This window comes from Coloeus monedula, assembly GCF_965178545.1.
Source record: "Coloeus monedula genome assembly, chromosome: 2".
Classification (NCBI taxonomy): Eukaryota; Metazoa; Chordata; class Aves; order Passeriformes; family Corvidae; genus Coloeus; species Coloeus monedula.
The window spans coordinates 21,208,611-21,233,296 of NC_138782.1; the positions used below are offsets into that span (position 1 = coordinate 21,208,611).

General features: G+C 44.5%; 1 protein-coding gene across 1 annotated transcript; it reads left to right on the top strand.

Annotated features, from left to right (window-relative positions):
• Positions 1–697: 697 nt before the first annotated feature.
• Positions 698–16,402, top strand: HHIPL2 (HHIP like 2; the record flags this gene model as incomplete). Its single annotated transcript, XM_082302846.1, is given in 23 exon segments — positions 698–703; positions 1,902–1,947; positions 1,950–2,287; positions 6,609–6,767; positions 6,771–7,017; positions 7,020–7,149; positions 7,151–7,165; positions 7,167–7,179; positions 7,183–7,225; positions 7,228–7,251; positions 7,254–7,255; positions 8,564–8,597; positions 8,600–8,696; positions 9,032–9,179; positions 9,181–9,376; positions 10,595–10,662; positions 10,664–10,722; positions 11,075–11,217; positions 12,687–12,704; positions 12,707–12,767; positions 15,155–15,237; positions 16,010–16,056; positions 16,058–16,402. Coding segments are annotated over 23 exon segments (2,322 nt in total).
• Between the last annotated feature and the right edge of the window lie 8,284 nt (positions 16,403–24,686).

Below are 24,686 nucleotides of genomic sequence, written 5' to 3' on the forward strand. Positions count from 1 at the left end.
CCTGGCAGCATCCCAACAGAGTATTGCTTGGGCTTCCCCCTTCCATTGTCTGTGTTCCTTTGTGGGTGTGCAGAGGAGCTTTTATCATTAACCCAACACAAGCAGAATGAAAGCTGAATGCTGGAACCACTGGTGCTTGGTGAGAGCTCCCATGTAATTTCCCTTTGTCCCCTCAGCTTCCTGTGGGAGATGTGTGTGCCTTGCAGTGATGCCTTAGGTTTTAACTTCCATATTTTTCAAACCCTGTACTGCCTAGTGTGTAACTCTGAAGTTTCCTGTAGCCTGTTAACTCCTGCTCTCTCGTGCTAGGTAGACATAACAAAGCCTCTCCAGGCCTGCTCTCCAGGGACACTCAGACCGTCCTAGGCCCAAAAGTATAAACCAAAAGCCTCTAAAGGGGAGGCAAGCTTGGGGAAACTACATCATTAACTGAAGCTTTAATTGGAGAATTAGCCCTGATATACAAATGAACCAAACCTATAAAAGTGTGAAGAACTCGTGACCCATCATCCATCTTGGGTCCATTTTGAGAGTAGCCTCTGGCTCCCCAGGGTGTACCTTTGAAGGCTTTTCAAATCAATACCTATCTTTATTCCCTTATTCTTGTCTAGTCTCTGTTTTTAGGTGGCCTCTGAAGGCATCAGCAGCAGCTGAGACTCTGTTGAGGAAGAAGTGTAAAACAGCATCAGAGGTTGGGATGGAGGTAAGGAAAGTGAGAGGATAAAAGAGGTGCTTGATGTCTGAAAAATCTGTTAATCCGTGTGGTGCTTCCAGCTTTCTCCTGTGACCTCTGGAAGCAGGGTTGCTGTGGGGGATGGTGTCCTCTCCTGGTGCTAGAACGACCATGCTGCAGTCAGCAAGTAGAACAGCACAGTCACAGCTTTTGTGTAACTGTCCCAAGCATTGCTCTTCCATGTCCTTCAAGAAACTTGCTGTTTGCTGACACCACAGTACTTGCACCTGAGATAAACCTGCAGATCACAAGTCCTGAGTGAAATTTCTGTGCAAATTATTCACTGCCCACAGGGTTTTCAAGCCTGTGTGTTATACTTTGAATGTGTAACTCAGTGGATTGGAATGGTTGTCTTTGGAAGAACCAAAGTTAGGAAGTGTCACCCTCCAGAACAGGCTGAGTCCAATGTGTATAAACCCCTGCATCCACAGCTGATGGGATAGCTTGTTCAAGCATTATTCACCAGAGGGGAAAGAGTGAAAAGGTCTCATGCATTTTAAATCAGTTTAATGTCAACTGGGATCAAACCCACAAAAATCAATTGCCCTAAGTACAGAGTTACCACAGAATATCATAATCAACTTCAAATTGTGCTGATGCCTTAAATTTTTTTCTTTCTTCGCTCTTTCAAAATTCTCATTTTAACCCTGAATTGGTACCTGGATTTGTGGGTAACAGCAGTATCTGTAAAACTTTCAATCCTGAAGTTACTTGTTCCTGTGGGTCATTGCTGCCTTAACTTGGTTGTATTTTATGACCCCCGTTCAGTCTTTATGAACCCAGACCCAAATTTGATACATTTTAAAAGCTGAGAAAAATGATAGTTAGGAATAGAAAATTGTTCACTTGTGCCTTGTAAAAGGGGAGAGATTATCAAGTTCTGTGTATAGGTATATCATATCTCATGTTTTTGTTATTCATATTTCTGGGTGAAGGATTTTTCAGCCAATTTAACCTGAAAATGTAGGGATTAGATTTCTGAGTACTTCTAAGGGCAGGAGAAATGTCCAAAGGGGAGGGTTCAGCCATGTGACATGTGAAATACCAAAGAGGCAGCCTGGAGGGTGTCTCTGATGCCAAGTAGTAAACTTCAGAGAGAAAGGAAGAGGGAATGTAAGCAAACCTCAGGGAACGCTGAGCTCCAGGGCTGGCAATTAATAAAACACAGAAGCTGAATGAACCACGCAGTGAAGAAGTCTGGGATTTCTATACATCTGCCTAAAGAAACCTACGCTGAAGGAAGTGAATGCTTGGCCACAGGCTGGAAAGAGCAGCAGCAGCTCTGGAGTTTCTTTTCCTTGCCCACATGTGTGTGGTTGCCTCTCCTTGTTGTGCCTCACAGGCACTCTGCTGGGACATCCTGAGTGTCTGGATTATGGGCCGCCTTTCCAGCCCCCTTTGCCCTTGGAGTTCTGCTCTGCCTATGAAAACTTTGGCTGCTATGACCAGGAGAGAGACAACAGCATTGCAGCAAAATACTGGGACATCATGGATTACATGGATCCCCAGGGGCATAAACTGCGTGGAACATACATCAAAGATATCCTGTGTCAGGTAGGGAAGGAAAATACTATCTGTGTTCTACACTTTGGGCTGGTTTAGGGGTCAGTTGTGGTTCTGACAGCCTCTTTTAACCAGCTGTGGTGCTGTGAAGGGAGGTGTGGGAGCAGGGGAAGGGTGGGCTGGCAGGGAAATGGCACCTAATCCTCAGCAGGCATTTTGCAAGGTGCTTTGTGTAAGGTGCATCACTGGAATCTGGCAATATATTTATGAAAACACTGCCCAGTGAGGATGGTGATTTTCCCATAATGAAGGAGAGAATTACAGATCAGTATTTACCCTCTGCTTGCAGCTGCAAGGTGCTGGATTGCAAGGTCTACAGAATCAATGATAGGGGAATTACAGGCAAAAATGTTTCGATCTCTGGACTGCATGGAGGATATTTTTTGGTTGTGTTCCTGCTGAGGATGCTCCAAATGGTGTGCTTGTCAAAGTAGAACAGAATTTCACAGGCAGTGGTTTCACACAGCTGTTGCAAGGTCCTGAGGCTGCAGTCAGTGTTTTCATCAGTGCTGTCTCCCCACTGCCCACCTGGCTCGTGGAAAGTGTGCAGGGAGGAAGGACTAAAGGCACTTTCCTGCCTGAGCTCCTCTGCATCCCTGAAATCAGAGAGCAGGACCCACCTGCCATTTTAGCAACTGTTAGTCATGCCAAGCTGCACTCACTGCATGCCAAAACACAAAGCAGCCAAAAGACACAGTTAATCCTTCTAAAAACACACAAAACTCTTGTAGTTAATATTTCCTGAGCTCTAAAATGTTATCTGTGTACCAAAATGTTTCCACTCTTTTTGGATGCTGGCAAGATTTTGGAATCTCCTTGGGGTGGGGGATACACCTTTTCAGCACCGGGGCTGAAAAAAATAGCAGCAGAGTTCTTTGTCATTTTACAGTCGGTAAACCAGCAAAAGATGTGTTACAGAATCTAGCAGAAACACTGGTGTTGATGTTGTGAAGGTTCTTCTACATGATTCAGGGAGAAAAGAAACATTATAAAGATTACTCTTGCTTCTTTGATTCCTCATTCTGCAGGGCACAATGTAATTTTGCACTATTTCTAAGTGTATTTTGTAGAAAAAAACCCAAACCGCCCTTATTTTCTTACAGATTTTCAAAGTTTTAAGCTATTATTCTTTTCCTGATTTTTTAGAATAAGATTGCTGTTGAATTTTTGAGGAGGAGCTTGTGACTGTGATATGTGTTGCTCTTCCTGGTCAAGTTGGTAACAACTTGAAATGAGATTGGGTTGTCTGCCAGATATTATTTCCCTGTTGAATTAGTGAAAAGAGCAAAGATTTACCAAATGGTTTTGCTTTAGTGAAGTCACATGGAAGGGATGGAATTCCCTTCTGCCAATTCCACAGTATCCTCATACTCTGGAACAAAACAAATTTTGAGAAAGTGGTGTAGGTACTCACTGATAAACCTGAATAGTAGCTGCTCTAATTTAGCAAAGACAGTATTATTTCACATTTTTGGGGGAGATCAGAGCAGTGGCCACGTGTGGTAACAAAGCAGCTCATTCAGTCAGGTGTTCCTTTAGTGCCAAAACTCACTAAAAGCCAGACAACCTTCCTGGTGTGGTAATGAGTGGGGTGCTGAGTGTTACCCAGAGGAAGCTGGGTTTGGCAACTGCAGAAGTTTCACTGGCCCTGCAGAGCCCAAGGAGGAGGCCAAGGAGTTCACCTTACTTTGGCAGTGCAGCTCAGTGTTTCTTAATGGTCAGGGGATTAAACAGGGATGTATTCTGGATCATGGATTTGCTGTGGTCACTCTAAACCAGATTAATTTCTCATAAAAACTAACAGGTTAGAAGAGGCATCTAAAGCAATCTGGCTCTGCTGGTAGAGATCAGTCTGCATCTAGCAAGATCTGGGTCTATTTTAGCTCCCTACACTTGTTCTAAGCATTTAGAGATTTAGACCCTCAGCTGAGCTGTTCTAGGATTTAGCTTAAAAACTGAGTATGAAACTCTGAAGAATGCTTGTAATATTGTTAAAGAGGTGCCGCGCAAGTTGCAGGGCTAGAAAATTTCCCTGGATGCAAACCTTGCTACATGTGCTAGAGCAGCTGTTTGGCTGGTAGCTGACAGAGTGCTTTCCTACTCAGAAAACTGCTACAGGAGGGGCTTAAAAAAATCAAAAAGGCCAATTAAGCCTTGTTCAAGCTGACTGAAAGGCATAGGATGCGAGCCAGTGCAGGGAAAGCAGCAGATCTTAAAACCAGTTTTAATCTGAGGCCTGATTTGATTGCTGAATGCATTCTCTTTATGAGAAACTATTGCAAAGCAGCAGAGAAGTATCAATATGATCTTAGCAATTTCTGCTCTGTTGTTTTTATAAAGTGATGAGATTTATTTTCCTTCATGCTTGAGTGAAGTGAAAGCAGACAACCAAGAGTGGCTGCAAGGCCACCTAATCCTGGGAGTTTACACAGACCCTGAGGAATGGCCTCCCTCTCATGTATCTTGCTGGATCTATGTGCTGCAGGTGTTGTTTTGGCAGGGAAACACTGTGTGGGAGGCCCCACGGCTGGAAAAGCATGGCAGCTGCTCAGGGATGCTGCTCCACTTTTTGGAGGATGGAGTGTAGGAGACCTTTCTGTTGCAGTCTGTTAGCAGAACAGAGTTGAGGAAGCTCAGAGGCACTGAGAGTACTCCTTGTTTCAAAGGAAGCTGATTTTCTCTTTTTCTTTCTCAGGTTGCTGGTCCAGGAGCTGGACTCTGTTCACACTTATTTGAGAGAAATTAAAAGAAGTTTTAAAGGTGCTAATGAAGTAATCACTTCAGAAGAGGACTGAGAGTACAAAAAGACAAGGACACTCACCTGAAGCTTTGACTTTTGGGGGTGGCACTCAGGGCCTGGTGGTGCCCTTCCTCATTCTGGGAAGACCTTAAACATGGGAACAATGGTGTGGTTCTGCCAGCTGGCACTGGGCTCAGACAGTAAGGACAGGCCTGGGGAACTTGGCTCCCCTTTGCAAGGTTGGAGACTTTTGATTTGGGAAGAGGGAGAGGTTCCTTACAGATGTGATGTGGAAGCACAGAAACCAGGTTGTTCTGTGCTGCTTTCTGGTAACCAAATGGCAGCAATGAAAAGTGAGAAACTTCTTACACCATCCAAAAGTATGGCCAAAAGTCCCTGTGTGTTGCTGTGAGCAAAGAGAACAACTTGCTTGCAAGTTTGGAATCAGGGTCTGTAGTCTTCACATTAAATATCCTGGGAAGGCTGCTACTTGCACCAAAAAAAAAAATTTCAATCCTTGTATAACTGCCCAGATTTTTAAAATTAATTCTGTTTAATGAAGCGAGCTTGTTTAATGAGGCAGAAAAGTTACTAATGTAGTAGTTCTTTCCTGGGCTGTGTATGTACTTATCTTCCTCCATCTGTGCCCAATAAAAGATCTGGATAGATTGTTCTGGGCTGCTGGCATGAAAACCAGTAAAATAACATTTCTGTAGAATGTAGCCTCTTCTTCTTTAACTTCTGCAACCTTGTGCTGATTAAAACACAAGTGGGATTTGAATGGCAACATTTTATGGAAGTTCTGGCCCAGAATGTTTGCAAGATGAGGAGTTTAAATTTTAGACACAAATTCAAACACAGTGCTTGATTTTCAGAATTTACCCTACATTTTACATAGATAAACACTTAAAGGTATTTGAAGGAACATAATTTTAGATCTGTATCACTTGAAAATGTTGCCTGCAATATTTTTTTTGTGATGGTCACAGGAATTGCATGAGATGGTATTTACTCATTTGAATCAGTTTTAAATCTTGCCTGCAGTCTGCTTCAGTAATACTGTGCATGTATCAGATGAATTTAGCCTGTATATTTAATCAGTGTACATCTTTAGCACCTACAGTTTTTTCTGGCAGTTTCACCTGCTTTTTTTAACCTATTACCTTCATCTACTCCCTCATTTTTCTTCTGGGGAAAATAAGCCCTATCCATCTTCTCAATGCCACTTGTGATATTTACAGAGCTCTGTCAGGTTTTTTCCCTGCTTTGATCACCTCCTCCAAGACTGCTCAGTTCCACCTTGCACCTTACTAAGCCTCCACACTTGTACTTCTGTTGGGAAGAATTTTGGTGCAGCTGACTGTGCTTTGATAAAGGAAACTGCTACTGACCTCTAAGTCCATTTTGGCCACATTCTGAGTGACTTTCTACTGCTCCATCTCATAGGGGGCTCTTTATGTTCTCTGTGTTGCTAATTTTTCATTTTATTAACCAGTTTGCTCCCCTGAAGGTGTCTCGGCTTCTCCTGGATGAGTGTCCACAGCCACATCTTTAGTTTCCTTTACTTTCTGGGAATGCTTTCCATATGCTGCACACCTCTGTGATGCAGAAAACCCTTGGACCCCTCTAAGAAGCCTGCCAGGACTTTGTTTTGACTACTGCTCTGAGCTTCACCTCAGCTGCTACTCTGCCATCTGCCTGCTGACCGGTGACAAGCACATCCAGGAGTGCTGAGAGACGAACAGGAGCCGCTTCTGCCACCTCCTGCAGCTCCAGGATGAGGGTTACTGCTTCCCCCAGGTGCTGCAGAACTCGGCCCTGAGCCGCAGCCTGGGCTCGGCGCTGGAGGAGCGTGGGGGCTGTGTCCAGCTGTGCCTGGCCGAGGTTGCCAATGGCCTGAGGAACCCGGTGCTGATGGCCCACGCCGCTGACCAGACCCACAGCGCCTTTGTACCCAGGCAGCTGGGCCTTTTCTGGGTCTACTACCCGATGGCAGCCAGCTGGAGGAGCCATTCCTGGATATTCAGAGGATAGTGCAGGCTACCCCATGGCTGGGGGATGAGAAGGGCTTCCTGGGGATGGCTTTCCACCCCAAGCATAAGGACAACAGGAAGTTATATCTATTACTCATGTAGATAAGAACTGAGTGGAAAAGATCAGGATCAGTGAATTGAAGGCTTTGGTATCTGATCCAACAAAGCTGATCCACGTTCTGAAAGGTAAAGTTCATGTGGAATGCTACTCTATGCCATGATGAGAAATCATTTTCCTCTGTCCCCATCCAACCCCCAATATCAACACAGGCTGGGGATTGAGAGCAGCCCTGCCAAGAGGGACTTGGGGATGCTGGTGGGTGAGAGGCTAGACATGATCCAGCAGTGTGAGCTTTCAGCTGAGAAAGCCAAACCTGGGCTGTCCTGGGCTGTATCCGAAGCAGTGTGGCCAGCAGGTCAAGGGAAAGGATTCTGCCCCTCTACTCCAACTTCAAGAGATCCCACCTGCAGTGCTGCATCCATTCTGAGGTCCCCAGCACAGGAAGGACATGGACCTGTTGGAGTGAGCCCAGGGGAAGCCACCAAGATGATCAGGGGCATGGAGCACCTCTCCTATGAGGAAAGGCTGAGAAAATTGGGAGTGTTCAGCCTAGGAAAGAGAAAGCTTTGGGGTGACCTAATTGCAGCCTTCCAGGAAGCCGTCCCTTCCTGAAGGGACCCTACAAGAATGATGGACAGGGACCATTTGCAAGGGGTCTTGTAGTCCTTTGTAGTGACAGGACAAGGGGGAATGGTTTAGATTAGAGATTATGAAGAGGGTGATGAAGCCCTGGAACGGGTTGCCCAGAGAAGCTGTGGATGCCCCATGCCTGGATGTGTTCAAGGCCAGGATGAATGGAGCTGTGAGCAACCTGGTCTAGTCAAAGGTGTCCCTGCCCATGGCAGGGGGTTGGAACTGGATGATGTTTAAGGTCCCTTTCCAGCCCAAACCAGTCTATGATCCTATGATTCTTTCCATTTGCAGAACCTGCACATTCCCAGTCACCCTGGTTCGGGTGTGTGACTGGCCTGCTATGAAACTATCAGTGTCAGGTTGGCTCAAGGTCACACAGCAAACCAAAGTGGATTGAAAAGACTCAAGAACTAAGCTTCCAAATTGTCTTCTCTCCCTATCTTGTACTCTTGTCTTCTACAGAGCAGTAACAGCCCTAAGTCCATTACGGAATTAACATCTGCCCTAAGAGGTTTGTGCTGTCGGAGCGGACGTTTCACTACAGTACTATACACTCATTTTATCTGTCATGTGTGTACCTGCCCTGTCCCCTGCTAATAAAAAAGCTAGTTCTTCCCCTTCCCTTCCCTTCCCTTCCCTTCCCTTCCCTTCCCTTCCCTTCCCTTCCCTTCCCTTCCCTTCCCTTCCCTTCCCTTCCCTTCCCTTCCCTTCCCTTCCCTTCCCTTCCCTTCCCTTCCCTTCCCTTCCCTTCCCTTCCCTTCCCTTCCCTTCCCTTCCCTTCCCTTCCCTTCCCTTCCCAGAATCTCCTGGAGCAAGAGGAACCAGCTGCAAATCACAGCTGCTCTTTGGTGTGGATGGCTATTTGTATGTATTCACAGGGGATGGAGGGAAAGCTGGAGACCCTTTGGGAAAATGTGGGAATGCTCAGAACAAGTAAGCAGGAGGACAGGTGAAAGCTTTGAGCTTGTTCACTGAGGTTTGGAAAGGAGACAATGTAGAAGAATAGAGTAAGAGTGCTTCCTGAAACTACTCGTGCATCTGCAAGTCTGTCTAAAGCAATATCTCAAAAATGAAAATTGGACATGTTGAAAGCCAAGTTATTTAGAGAAGAGAGAGTTTTCTGGCTTAAGCAGGTTGCAAGACACACCAGCTACTGGTTTGTTTCTTTCAGATTACTTTTCATTTGAAAATGGGGAAGGAGAAGAAGAAAATTTTTGTGTTTTCAGCTGGCTCTCATGCTGGGGTTTCTTCTTCCGCCTTCTCTTTAGGAGTACTTTGTTGGGGAAAGTGTTGAGGACTGATGTGGATGGAAGAAGCCCTGATGGAAAGCGTTACTGCATCCCTCCTCATAATCCAGTCGTGTCTGATCCCAAAGCCCACCCAGAGGTTTATGCCTACGGGGTCAGGAATATGTGCTGCTGTGGACAGAGGGGACCCTGTCACAAAAGAGGGGACAGGGAGGATATTCTGTGGGGATGTTGGGCAGAACAGGTTTGAGGAAATTGACCTCATTGTTAAAGGAGGGAACTATGGCTGGAGAGCAAGGGAGAGGTTTGAATGCTATGACACAAAGCTTTGCCACAATTCCTCCTTGGATAAGGAAAAACTTTCTTGTAGGAGATTACTTTATCATATGTGTATATTTAGTGGCCTGTAGCACTGTTTTTTCCGTGAAGCTAAATAATCCAGTGGTGTGTATTCAATGGAGATTGTTTGCTTCTAAAGAGCAGAAATCCCTTCTCCCCAGCCCTGCTGTGTATGGTGTGAAATGATGCTCTGCTTATCCAGGGAATTCCCTGCCACACACTGCACTGGACAAGGTGTTTAAATTCAAAGCCTGTGTCTTTTGTGGACAGTTTTCCCAGTGAAGCCAGGAAGGCAATGGATTTGATTTAAGCAGAAAGTGATACTGTGTTTTCTTCAGAAGCTCTGAGCCGTGACTGTGGCTAAGGGCAGTGGACCAGGCTGATGCTGAGCCCCTGAAACAAACCCTGTGGCAGAGGCTGCTTGGTGCTGCAGCAGAATGCCCAGAAGCTGTGCTCTGGGTCTGACTGTGGGTGTGGTGGGCAAAACTCACTTACTGCCTTTAAAAACCAGAAATTGGTGGCCTTTGTAAAGCTCTTGGCAAAGCATGGTAGAAGAGCTGAGTATTATTATAATGTTCCTTAAGCTGCTGGGTGAAGACACCTGGTCTCAAGGTCATGCAGACGTTCCTGGAACGTTTGGATGAGCAGACAAGTGCAGGGAAAAAATGTGAGGACAAGAATAAAATCCTGTGGAATCTGATAAGTCAACACAAGAAAGGGCTGAATTCAATTTTAACATTGCCAGAGGCAGAGTGTTTATTTTACAAGTCTCATAACACAAAATTGAGAGAGCACACTCATTCATGTTCTGTGCTGTGTCAGTGAACCCACTAAGGTGTTGAGCTCACTGGCAATTTTGATCTTATTCCCTTCTCTAAAAACACTGGAATTGGTAAAGATGATGCCTGCTAAAATGACTGGTACAGTCACAAGTAAGATAACACTTGCTGCAGGCTGATGCCTTCCTGCATCGCTTCTTGATGCAGAGAATCTTGGCTTTATGTGTTATGGAAGCTCATCACGACTAAACCTTGATAAACAATACACAGAGATGTCCTTAAAGCCCCTGGGTCTGTTCTGTCCTAGAGTAAACTGCTGAATTACTATGGAAATTTCACTAAGCACTTTGTTAAACTGTATTGGTACTTCTAGTAATTTTTGTACCTGTCAGTGTCATTGAGCAGCTGCTTTTTTATGCTCTCTGAAAGTAAATTTTCTCACTTTTTATTTCTGTGTGTTTAACAGATGACATTCTGCCAATATTTGCATATGGCTGCAGTGTGGGCAAGTCAGTTACTGGAGGCTTTGTCTACAAGGGGATGTGAATCACTCAACTTGAATGGCCTTTATATTTTTGGTGATTTCATGAACGGGTGAGATTGATTGTTTCCTCTGCAGCACCCATTCTGTACCCACATTTGCCTTGTCTGGGCAAATAGGTGCATTGGAGCATCCCAAAACCTTTTGGGCTGGAGTAAATAAGAATCTTGGAAATTATTAAGTTCTGTGTTTGACTATTACAACAACATTTTTGTTGGATTCTAAATTTCCTCCATTTCAGAATCCTTAGGATAAGTTAGCTTTTGTTCAGGTCTGTTTCTCCAAAAGCCAGCCAAGAGTCACAGTCTTCACTGACTACTTTTTTTGTTTCAGTAATGCCTGATTTTGACAGGAACTAACTTTGATGATGGAGATATAAAACACAGGGGTTTATTTTTCATCTAGTCGACTTATGGCTTTACAGGAAGATGAGAAGACAAATAAGTGGAAGAAGCAGGATATCTGCATTGGCAGCACAACAGCTTATGCTTTCCCTGGAATCAGCTCCTACAGCAAATTCATCATCTCATTTACTGAGGATGAAGCAGGTAGGTATCGTGCTGGCTGCACCTTCATTGGAAACTGTACTGTCAGTTCTCTCCTGTAGGGAAAATGTGGAAAATTCTATGGCTCCTGAGGCATGCCTGGAGAGCAGGCAGGCAGAGAGGTTTGTGACTGGCTCAACATGGCAGGTAGGGTTGGTCTGTGGCTCAGGAAGGCCTCCTGCCCTGCAAGGCTGTTGCAGACCAGCTTGATGGAGAGCTCAGGAGACAAAACTTCATGTGAAACATTCCTTTTGTTGTTGTTTTTTAGTGCTATTTCATTAATCAAAGGACCACATCAATGCAGTTCACTTTTTCATTGCACGACCTCATCCTCACTTGAGCTCTTAGAGCTTCTCTGAATTTCTCCTGCTTCCTTTGCACAAATTCCTCAGTCTTATTCACAACAACAGCACCTCACCCTGTGGATTATAGACCAGGGCTTTATTTGGGGATCAGGAAAGACACTCATTTCAAAATTTAATGTAAAGGCCTCAGCACATGGAACACTACTTAGGTCTCAAGGACCGTATCTCTCACCAAGGTGGAAGTACCAATGTGCACTTTGTTCACTTTTCTACAGCCTCCTGACAGAGCTATGTAATACAAAAAGCAGCTGCAAGTTTTTGGAGAACACAGGTGTGCTTTAGTGCTTCACCATTCGACAGAAAAGATATTTGCTTGCCATGAAAAGATCCTAGATCATCTGCCTAACGTTTTCTGTCAGAGCTGCATGGAGATGCAAGCTTTGTTGTGAAATGTGTACAGTTCTTAACTATTCTAACAACATGGGGAATGAGTGGATGTTAAATATCTCTTACCCTGGTGGTCTTTTTAGAAACCATCACGGTGTTAAACACAACAACGGCTTTGCCTCTTGCAAGATACTCTAATTTCTCTTTTCCCTGGATATTGTTCTAGTGGGTGCTGAAGGAAAGGCACAAGGAGCAGTTGTCTTCCACAGCTACCAGACAGAAATAAGAAGCTTCTGTCTCCCACAGATTAGACAATGTAGCTCTTGCTGAATTTTTGTCCTTTTTGGTATGACTATGAGATGGAAAATATATTTCTTGTGTAGTCTTCCCCTCTATTTGTAGCTTCTGGCTGCTTCTTTGGTACAAACAAGTTTTAAAAAATATGTATTTATACAGAGGAAAGTAACCTTTGGAGAGGCACAGAGGTGAGGTAATGAATGTGCTGCTCAGGCTCTCTGCCTGAATGAGAGCTGCTGGTTCTGTGTGGAACCCTGCTGCAGCCAGGAGGTCAGCTGGTGTCTCTGGGAGGCCACCTGCACAGGCTAGGGTGAGAACAAAGCCATTTCTTGGACATAAGGCACGGCTGAGGGAGTAACTGAAGGGGTTTTCTTTTCTGACCACATGAATTCCTGAAAAGCCAGGAAACAGGGAAATGGAGAACTGGGATCCAGCTTAGGCACTTGAATCTAAGACCAGTTTTCTTTTTTCACTTCCACTTAGGTGAGCTGTATTTTATGTCTATTCTTATCCCAGTGCCTATGCACCACATGGATCACTCTATAAGCTCATTGATCCTGCAAGGTTTGTAATTAGATTTCCATGCCAAATTCTTCTATAATTATCATACACTCTCCAGCAATTACAGTAAAAGAATGCCAAGTACTACTGATACACAATATCACTGACATCTGCATCCAGTCCTTGGGTTTTGTTCACCCACTGTACATCGGGTGCAACTTTAATCAGTTTGAGTGAATTTATTCCTCACTCATCGTATCTGTGCACACAGAAACAGGAAATAGAATTCAAATTCCTTGAAGATTTGGGAGAGTTAAGGATTAAAAGAAAGTCTCCTTGGTTGAATATCTGAATTATACCAAAGCAATGTTTTCAAAATGACAGTCCATATCCTTCAGGGTCATTGCATCAAATATCTATGATGCACTTTATTATAAATAAAAAAATGAATGGCATTCCACAGTTTAGTTTTCTTCACAAAGATGAGAGAAACATGGTAGTTCATGCAGTGCTCAAATAATAACTGGAGCCTAAACATGAGTTTTTCCAAGCAAAATGTTTTTCCCCATTAAGCAGTTATCCCTGCTAAAGTCTGTTTTTATGACAATAAGCACACTTATGTAATTTTTTTGCCTCCCAAGCTTTCCAATTTTGCTAAAAAACATTAAATGAGTTTCAAATCACTCTGTAAAGTAGACACAGTACAAATGTGTCTGTGCTATTGCAGAGACCAGCAAAATGAAAGAAACAAGTTATGTTTTCTTGAGAAGTTAAATCCAAAGCTAGATAGTTAACTCAAGCTGTGTACCAAGGTGATGGGAATAGAACTGGAATCTTTTACTGCTTGAGGAGATTTCTGCCTTTAACATCTCATCATTTGCCAGGAAGTGCATTAACTGTGGCTGACCAAAATGTAATATTTTCAACTATTTATTTATTTATTTATTTGTGAGCTTGCATAAATATCAAGAGCTTGAGCAGAGTCTATCAAAAAAACAAAACAAAACAAAAAAACCACTCTGTTGTCTCTGTGCCACTCCCCTTCATGTGCCATAAAGACCCTGTCCTTTTGAAGCTTTGCGTCCATCACTTCTAGAGCAGGACCAGACACTTATTCCCTTGGCTCTTAGGAACATATTCCCGCATTTCCCGGTTCCCCTTGTTTGCCTTAGCCCGGATGGGGCTGTGTCAGCTCTGCCCTGGTGTGTTTGCACTTTGCAGGCGTGCCCAGGGTGCAGAGCTCCTCTGGAGCCTGAGCAGGCTCTAGAGAATAGTCCTGCCACCACCAGCTCCTGGGGTGATTCTGGTCTCCTCACGAGTCTTTCTCCTTTGCATTTTACTGCTGTTTAAAGATTTTTCCTCTTCTGTCTCTCTGGCGTAGCTGGCTTCTCTGCAGGGTGCAGTCCCAGGCAGTGAATCCAGCATTCCCTGCCTCCTGCCCGCACGGCGGGAAGTGCGCTGGCACGGACAGCAAGCCACACAAAGTCCTGCTCCCAAAGCATTGCCAGGGCCACTGTCATGTGTCTGATGGCGACTCAAACTTCCCGAGGAACCTGCCAGGAAAGCTGATGGCAGCAGTGCCGCTTGTCCCGACTTCAGCTTGCCTCTCTAGTAGTACTCTTGGAGACAGCAGGGTGGCACCAAATTCCTTCTGTCCGGAGCAGAGAAAACGAGCTAGAAAGCAATTTAAAAATTAGAGAGGAGAGAGACTGGGGGGGAACCCCCACAACAACCCACCAAAAAAATAATCCCCACACGCAATGCCAACAACCCTGCTTTAGTAAATTTTTTTTTTTTTAATTGAAATGGTACGGGGGAAGCACTTGGCTCTTGCTGCTGTCTGAAGGAGAACGCCAGTCACAAGAAAATGTGATTGCTTAGGTCATGCTTTGCTTCGCTTGGTGCTGTCAAGCATGCCAAATTGGAAGAACCTGTTCTGATTTGTCCTACAGCAGTTCCCTTGGTGGGTAACAGCAAACACAGGTGTGTTGTGCTTCTTTGTACATCTCTTCCTGTTTCTTAACATGCAACATCTTTACCTAAGGGAAAATGTGTTTGGGTGTTTTTGTTTTGGTGCTTTTGTACTGTGGGAAATTGTCAGGGAACAGCAGAAGAGGAACACAGACACATTTCTTTGCAGTTGTTGCTCCCCCCTCTTTGCCTGTTCCTTTCCTTTCTCACCCCTCTTGCTGCAGCACTCTGTTGTATCCAAAGGAAATCCCAATGAAGGTCACATTCACCAGCTGCTGTTGGGACAGGGATTTTATGTCTTGCCAGGCCTGTGTCAGGCTTTTGAATTCCACCTGTGCTGCACTTCCGGGTGCCTAAAGTACTTTCATGCCTTTTCCACCAGTGGCAAATGACAACAGGGGGTTGGTCTGTGCCTATGGAATAAATAAACTTCCCTAACAATCTGTCAGATGCTTGCATCTGGCTTTCTGTTTTCCAAGGAGAGCTCCACCAGGGAAGTGCAAATACAAGCTTGTTCCAGTGAAAACAAAGAGCAAGTGGATATCATTTGTTCCATGTGCAAGTAAGTTGTCAGGCTTTGATTCTAATGAGAAGCAAAACATAAACTTACAGGCATGTGATTGAAATCTTTAGCAGTCTTAAAAACTAAAGCAGTGAGCAGGAGCAATCCTGAAGTCTGGTTATCACATTTAATGTGTGCTTCTGCCATCTACTCAGTGCCATGACTTCTCTTTATCCCAACCTCTGAGTTTTTTTGTAAGTTTTGCTAAGTAATAGTGTAAATGGGCACCACAAGAGAACTGATGACTTTGATTCAGGCATTGGATGAGGTCTGGGAAATTCTGAGCTTCTGTCCCTGGCTCTGAGACAAGTTCCTTGAATCAAATAATCCCTTCTCTGTACATCTGGGTGGAGTCAATCTTCTTTTTTCCTAAGTGCATCCTGTCTTAAAGTCCCATGCAGCCAGGGCAGGAGTTACATCTTGAGTAGAGACAGTTGATATTATCTTGCCTGGGATTTCCAGATATTAGTGTATTATGAACAATTCATATTGTTATGTCTGCTAAAGAAGTGTGCAAGGTTTCATCATATTCTGTCTGGAAGTAATTTTCCTTAAACATACATTCTTATTTCTAAAATTAATCATTTTATTTCCAAGAAAACCAAGGGTCTTTTGATGGAAGAAGAGAGGTTTATCGTGTGCATTTTTTCTTTCATAATTTCAGCTATTTTTCTTGACTGTAGCTCTAACAAGGGTTTCTATCAGTCATATCTCTGAATTAGCCTTTTGCCCCAAAGCAGGAATGCTGAACCATGTTAATTACTTTCCTCAGAGACTGTCCTTGAGCTGCTAAATGAACCTTCAACAACCAAGCCTCCAAAAAAAATCTTCTACTCTCACTGCAGCCACCCCAAGAGGATCTTCTAAGAAAATTAAAAGGACCCCATCCACCAAAATAAAAGCATCAACAGTGAAAGCAGCTCCATCTGGTAAAGAGAGACAGACAGTCAAAGTTGAGGCCAAACCTCACAAGGGAAAGAAGGTTGCACACAACTCCAGAACTGCACCAGCATCACCTTTGCCAAGAAAGAAGAGCTCCCACTTAGCCAGAACCAAGGAGGTTCTTCCAAAGAAAGCAGCACCAGTTAAGGGAAAACTGGAGAACAGGAGGAAGAAGGAGCTTTTGAAGCTCAGTGATGTCCCAGAAAAAGCAAGTAATGTATAAGACAGTGAAATTATTGAGTAGTGACGAAATAAAAGAAAATTTGGCTGACTTGTTATGGAGTGCTCCCAGGTGTGCCCTCATTAATGGCAGTGTTAGCAGTCTCTACATAGGTTCTGTTAAACATATTAAACCTTAACAGCACCAGCTTCCAAATCCTGCTGTGCTGTCCTTTTCTGACATCAGTGGTTAGGAGAGCCTGTGCTGGATATTCACTGGTAGGATTTGGCTGTGTATGACTGTCTAATAAATCCAAGTGCCTCTAAATTCTAGGACTTTAATCTTCTATTGAAGAATATGGAATAGACATGTCAATTACCTCACTTTTCTTTTCTTTTTTTTTTTTTTTTTTTTTAAAGGAGGGCCACTAAGACGCTCAGAGGGCTGAAGCACATCTCCTATGAGAGAACTGGGGTTGTTCAGCCTGGAAAAGAGAAGGCTCCATACAGTAGCCTTCTAGTCCCGGAACAAGACACACAAGAAAACTGGAGATGGACTTTTTACAAGGGCAGGTAGTCACAGGACAAGGGGGAATGGCTTCAAACTGAGAGAGGGGAGGTTTAGATTAAATATTAGGAAGAAATTATTCACTGTCAGGGTGGTGAGGCACTGGCACAGGTTGCCCAGAGAAACTGTGGATGCCCCATCCTTGGAAGTGTTCAAGGCCAGGTTGGATGGGCTCTGAGCAACCTGGTCTAGTGGAAGGTGTCCCTGCCCACGGCACAGGGTTGGAATGTGATAATCCTTAAAGTCTCTTCCAGCCCAAGTTATTCTATGATTATTTTTTCAAGGTACAGATCACCTGCAGCCTCCATAGGGTCCAGTACGGGATGGAAATGTCCAGCAAATCTGAAGCACCAACACAATTCAAAGCACCAGAAGCAAAGCAAACCCCCCTAAAACCCCGCGTTAGAGCTGAGCCATGGGCTGGAACCATCCTTCGGCTCCAGATCCCACGCAGTGGAAGCGGCACCGCACCAAGGCGCGACGTTCAGATCCAGGGAAATGATTTATTTGGGAAGCGGAGCCGGGGCCGCACTTGCGCTCCTGCCCCCGGAGGCGGCCGAGCCCATGACGTCGGTTCGCAGTTTCAGCGCTGCGTTTGTCTCCCACCGCCGCCCTCTGGAGGCGCCGTGCCGGGATGCAAAACGCAGCGACCCCCGCCGCCCGCTCTCCCGGGAGCCCCCGGCTTGGTCGGGGGAGAAACAGCAATGAAAAAAGCAGGAAAAGCTCAGGAGGCCCCAGCGAGGATCGAACTCGCGACCCCTGGTTTACAAGACCAGTGCTCTAACCACTGAGCTATGGAGCCACCTATCACTTCGGCCCCTGCCGACGGCTCCTGTCCCCGTGCGGGGCCGCCTCCCCGGCGCGTTCCGGCGGTGCCGCGGGGTCCCTGCCCTCCGCCTGGGCCTCAGCGCCCGGAGGGGGCCCGGAGCAGCCCCTTGGAGCCGTGCTGCACCTGCAGCACCCCCGGGGCTCAGCTGGGCCTCTGGAGGCCCTCCACGGGAAAAGCTGCCCGTGGCGGGGGCGGGAATCCAGCTCCCGGCCCACCCCTGCGGCGTTGCCCGAGGGAGTCGAGGGGTCCTTGCCGTCTTCACCTGCCGCGGACTGAGGGTGGAAGTGCCTTGGAGAGCGGAGCTCCGGTGGCACAGGGGAGGATTGCTCCCAGGAGTGATTCCCGGTTCTCGCGGGCATCCCCCACGCTGTGAGGGAGGGAGCAGTCGCTGCCTGAGTCAAGGTTTTGGGAGGTAAGGCTGCCCAGCACCTGGTTTTGTGCAGAGTGGGAAGAGAGTCACTTTAAGTAGATGATAGTCAGCTCAGTGTTGTAATTCTCCTCAGCTTTTGTGAAATCACGGTTGCACAAAAGCTGGTTTAACTCTCGCAGATAAACCACACGTCTCGTTTGCCTGGGGTATGAACCCGACAGCAAGGTGGGCAGTGTGGAGCCTTCATCTCTTGGTTTTTACTGAGCCAGGAAGTTTGAAGCCATTTGAGGATTTTCTCCTTTCCTTTGCATGAAAGAACCAGTCTGTCACATGCTCCACGAACACTTAGGTGAAGGTGAGAAGGTGAGCTGTGCAGAGGAAGTGGAGAGACACCGCCGTGGAGTAATAAATCTGAGCGGTTCTGCTGAACACCAGTCACGTTCTAGAAAAGCACACATGATTTGCTGGGTGCAAACCTCAATCTGCGTGTGACCAAAAGTAAAGCTCCTTGAAATGAGAATAGACAGAAAAAGCTGCATTAAGGAGCTAAAGACGTTTCATCCATCCCACACTCCACAAATCATGAACTAGGTCAACTTCCTCTTTTTTTATTATTTTTCTTTAGTTTTATTTCACCTCTTTAAATGGATATGATCTCTGGACAAACTAGATCAGTTCTGGTGAACTGTCTTGTTTATGTAAGACACTAAAATTACTTTGAAATATCTGCTTTTGACCTCTAATGTGGCAGCTGATAAATTCATGAAGTTTCACATTTCTTTGGATGATTTTTTTCTCTTTCCTTTGAAGATAGTGACTCTTTAGAGCGACTACAGCTCTTCCAAAGAGGTCTAAAATGTCTGTGGTGAGTGTTCTGCTAATGCCTCAGGGAACTGAAGTATAAGCATAGCTTGTTTTATGACCTTCAAGTAGGCAGGAGCAGAACTGTCTTCCACCTTTCGTGCTGTAAGACAAGCCTACCTTCATCAGTCTAACACAGCTGAGCAGCAGAACTGAGAACAGAACAGTGTTGAAATAAGTTTTCTGTGATAACATGGCTACCTGCCACTATTGGGCTTTTAAACTTAGGTGCAAATCTGTAACTGTTGTGATTGCCCTGCTTCCAGATGCCTTTTGCTGCCTGCTGAGAGCTCCCTGCAAGGTGGGCTGCACTTCAAGGTCTGTGTCGCGGAGTGTTTCTTAGTCAGACAGCCTGGGTGGGATTCAGGAAGTGTGATGGTGGTACCACGCTATCAGTAAGCCCCTTGACTTGTCTTTGTAATGAAAATGAGGAAATGAGACACTTCTGGGATGTAATTCCTCTCACCTGAAGGTAAACCTCTACAAAAAGTTATCCTAGTTGTGGTCTAGAGGTGCCTGTTCCTCAGCTGGCTGTGAAGGGAGTCGACGCAGCCTTCACAGCAACTTCCCCAGCCTCTCTTATAGATGATAATTGGGAGAGGAGATACCAGAGCAGGTTATTTCTTCTGATTTATCTCGTTCTAGCTCATGTTTTGTATCCAATTTTTCAAAGACAAGTGGATCTTAATATTCCTGTGGAATATGAAGAGCAATGATTTTTCAAAGAATTGACGGGGTCAAAACTGCAGAACAATATCTAAAGAAGATTCTATGATTCTTTCTGCAGCTAGACCCACACAGATGTGAAAATTAAGCATTTAGGCAATAAAATGCCTGTCTAGTCTGCTGTTCAATGGCTGTTGAAAGCCACTAGGTGGAACCTAAGGACTGCATCAAAAGATTAAGAAAATACTTTTAACAGACTTCAAATGCTGAAAATAGTGAATTTTTTACCATGCAGGTTTTAAAGAAAGATCTGTAGGACAACTGACCTTTAAAGGTGTGCCAGACATCTAAAGATGCATGTTTATGAATGTTCTCTAAAGTTTCTTCTCTAGGCCAAGACTGAGCATCAAGCTAGAAAATAGGGCGGCTCGGGTAGGAATAGGTGTAGTCTTCCTCAGTCTGGACCAAGGCTGTTATTAAACCCGATTTATTTATTCCTGATTAGCTCCCTGACTGTCCCTAACAGCCCCACTGTACAAGTCAGTGGTCAACCCTGTGTAAAGCTGGTGTCAGCCCACAGATGTCACCTGTGCTGCTGTCAGTTTCTGTCCATCTCGTTAAGCATAGTCAGCTAATCCCAAGCACATTCCATGATCTTGCTGCCATATCTTATATTCAGGAGAAACCAAAGGAATGACTCTTCAGACAGCTGATCCATGGAAATTTGTGGAAATCCCTGGAAATTCTCTTGCACTACTGTATTCTCTTTTCCAAACTCCTTTGCCTGGCTTGCCACACAGTTCCCGGCTGGATTCCGTTTCACTGGTGTTTCACAGGGTTTGGTTCTTTGTTGCACAAAGCTTCTGGGCTGCAATAGTATGAAATAAATAGCAGCCCATGTTTCCTCTTGTGAGAAAAGAGACAACTCTTAGTTAAAAAAATTAAAATAATTTATTGAAAATGGAAAAATTGAAAAATTACAGGAATTAGAAAAATATAAAAATTTGGGATCCTATGGCTCGATAGATGGTATGTCCCAGGAGTGCAGGGATTTGAGATCTTCTGGCTGAGACAGCACTGGACCTCAGGTAGAGAAAAAGGACCTGCAGTGCTGGGCTGACTTCTGGCTGGTCCAAAAGTAAAAAATTACTAAAGGCTCCTTAATAGGAGCAAGGCTTTTAATGCCCAGCACTGATATCCACCACAGCTAGCCTACAGGGTACACTCTTTCTCCTTTTTTTTTGAAGCCTGTCTCGTTGTTTTATAGTGCCTTTGCTCCGCCCCAGTCCGCCCACAGCCCGCCCACAGCCCTCCCCTTCGGTTTAAAGTGATTGGTGCTTTCCCTTTGATAGATCATCTCCGTCCACCAATGGCTCATCGTTGTCAGAGGGGTGGTATCAGTTGAGATAAGGGTGCTAAAATGCCTTTATTAAAATTCAGGTTGCCATGGAGCTTGCCTGCAGGGTAATGGCTATGGGGCTAAAAATAGCTGCTGGCTGTTAGAACTGGGGTTTTTGGAGTTAGCCTTGGAACCAAAGTGCAAGTAAAAACACCTAAAAAAGTATTAAAATACATCCAACACATCTTAAAACACTTGTAAAAGTATACAGTAAACACAGGAAAGATAACTCTTATGGTGTACAGGTGGTTTGAAGTTTGAAAAGGGAGCATAAGTTGGGGATTTTTAACTGGGGAATTTTTAACTGGGAAGGGTGTAACTCTCTTAATAAACTACTTTGAACAATTGAAAACACTGATAATGGAACTTGATTTTTGTACCTGGGCTGATGGGTTAATTTTAACATTTAAAATATTTAACTCAGAATTAATTAATTAAAGCACTTAATATGCAAAGACCAAGCACAATTAGGGATTTCATGTATGACACCTCTGCAGACACTGTGTGTCTCCTAACAGGTTGTCAGGCTTGCCCACATTTGTCCTCTACACATCTGGCTCTCTGTGTCCTGAGGGAAGCTTGGTGCACCTGGGATTATCTCAGTGGAGGTGCAGATCAGCGAAACTGGCACTTGTTAACCTCTGAGAGAAAGGAATTGCAGCAGAGCTTCACTCTTCTTGTGAAATGGGATGTTCTGTGGGTTTTAATTTTTTGACAGGTTCAGCACGGTTTCTTTTCTTTCTTAAAGAAACTGTAGGAACCTGAAGGTGTCTGAGTTTAATGTAATTCATTTTAGTTGGCAAGGGCTGATGGATTACATTGTTTTGTGCAAATGGAAGGGGATTCTTGAGTAAAATATTATCAAAATCAGGGGAACATTTCTTGGTGATTTTGGGTGGCTTTTGGAGGCAGTCCTTGCGGTATTTTAGGCATGTCATGATCTCAACATTGGGTTGAGGCCTGCCTTATCTTCTGAATGTGAAGCTTTAAGTCCTGCTTGATTGAGATGTGCCTCAGGAAATGTCCAGTGGTTTTGCAGTTTCAACCCAATCAATCCTTGTGAAAATCATCCTTTTTCACGTTAGCTAAGAATGATCCACTTTTCTTTGAAACACTGGATACAAAACATGAGCTAGAATGAGATAAAAAAATCAGAAGAAATAACTTGCTGTGATATTTCCACTAACAATTACCGTGTGTAGCAGAGGCTGGGTAAGTAGCTGTGAAGGCTCTTTCCAGGTTTTAGCTTGTGCACTGCTTGCACTCCTACTCCAAAGCAGCATGAGAGATCCTGTTGTGCACCCTTCCTCTTCCCTGAAACTCTGCTTTCCATGGGAAGGAAGTTCAAACATGCAAAAGATACAGAGCCATTTCAAAATTAGTTTGGTAGTCTTGATACTCTTCTTTTAGACAAACATCCATTATCACATGCAAAAAAAATCTTGCCTTTTTAAAAGCATTTTTGTGCAGCTTTGAAGAGTGGAAGGGATTGATGTTTCTGTGGAAATTCAGTTCTTTTTGTTCCACAGAAAGGGGACAGAGCACACAAGAGAAATGTAAAGACCATCAGAATCCACACATCTCTATTTGCTCGTAGCTCTGTTCATATAATGGGTGTCCATTCGTGGGGTTCATGTTGTGGTGTCCACTGCTCATATTTGAGCATCAGTAGTTTTCTGTGGAGAAGCATCACTATTCCCAAGTCTTATTCCAGAGTAACATTTCTGTCTTTGCCTCATTGTGCTCCCCTGTTGTGTTTTTTCTTAATGCCAGGGGTCCAAGCAGAAGAGATGTTGTCTTCAAATGCTGTATCATTTGATCTGCCTGAAAAAAGGATTAATTGAATTTTCTTTGCTTCAGGGTTATTTCTCTGATCCAGACCAGATTTGGAGCTATTTATTACAACAACTTCACACACCATATCCAGTGGGACTTAGCTGCCACACTGCACCCAGTGGTGGAGGTGACAGAGCCATCTATTACAGGCAAAAGGGTCTGGAAAGTTTGATAGGAAGCAGATTTTCATCAAATAAAATAAAAAAAATCAGCAAAGTAGTGAAAAAGCAAAGTATATTTTATTGTAGTTTTAGAAAAAGAAAACTCCTGTGTTTAAAATAGAAAGATGCATAGTTTTTGGATCTAAAGGGGAAGAAAAAAGTCAGCAGGAAATAGCTGACCCAGAGCTGTGCATGTGCTGGTCAGTCTGTCACTAAACATGTGTGTTTATGTCTGAGTATTACATGTATATACCCATGTAAACATGTTTGTGCTGTTGGGCAGAGTATAGAACAGTGTTCTCCCTCTCTGGAGATGACAACCTGAAGGTCTCTGCTCAACTCTTGGTTTCCAAAAAGTGCAGGAATGGAAGGACCATCTCTGAGGTTGTAAATCCTCTCAGATTTGTCTAAAGACACTTAGCAAATTTGAAGGTTACTTGGGAGAGGGGTTGGCAACAAGTGTGGTTAAATGAACCCCCTTTCCAAAGAAAACCAGGCTAAAAATGTACTGATCACATTTCCCAAGGAAGATTTTAAAATTTTTTGGAAAATAGATGATTCAGGAATGTGTGAGGTAGTGGAACCAGGAGATCCAGTATCCCCATCCTTACTCCAGTATGGATTCTGCTACTTAACTCTGTGCCCTCCCTCACAGCCTCCCAAAGGGATGGTAACATGTTTGTTGGTAGCGTAAATGCAAAGTCTTATTATCATCAGTGTAAAAACAGACTCAGGATATTTCAAGTGGGCTGTAGTAGAATAAAAATGTAGCAACAGGATGGCTCAAAAGAATCATCAGGAGCCTTGTTTTAGATAAAACTTTTTGGGATGGTTTCTCCCAGGGAGCTGTAAAGCTGTAGGTACTGAGTTCCTTCTGCAGCTCGGTGGGCGGAAGGGAAATGGGAATGTGTCCAAGCATGGTCAGCACTGCTGTGGATGGGAAGCTGTTGTCTCAGCCATGGCCTGTTTGCCAGGGTTTGGATGTTTGGCTCCACTGGCGATGCAGCCACCCAAACAAGACACAAGTGTGTGGATCTGCTCTGGGTTTCAATTACTGGGAAAGGCAAAAGAAAAGACCTGTCACAACTATTAGGCACCTTCCTCAAGTGCTTACATTCTCTTTCCTGTGAAGCACATCCGAGTCCCAGAGGTAGATAGCCCCTGTGCTAATCAAGGAACAAACTGGGTTTTATTCTGAAGCTCTCTTAAGGTAGATGGAGGAAAGATGAGTGTATGATAAATTTTACATAAACTCTGAGAAGCCAACTGTTGCTTAAGTGCTGGACTTGATAACTGGAGCTGGGTCATTTGTGACTCCTGGAAAAAGCAAATGAGCTGAAAACGTGGTTTTGTTCCCAGCTCTGTTCCTGATTTTGCCATATATTTGCTGCTAGAGACAACAGTTTGTGGATTAGCATCGCACAGGTGTCTGTGTTTAGTCTCCTGTGCAGTTAGTTCAGAATATCCTGCCCCATTTCCTCAAGTGCCTGGGAAGAGAGCTGCCCTCACCACCCTGGGATGGGCAGCTGGAGAAATGACTGAGACCAGGTGTTTAATCCCCCAGATAGGGTTGGTGGCCCCTGGACACCAAATGGGAATGGGAATTTACAGCTCCCCTTCTCTGTTTTTAGGGTTAAGCTGGATGGACTTGCAGGCCC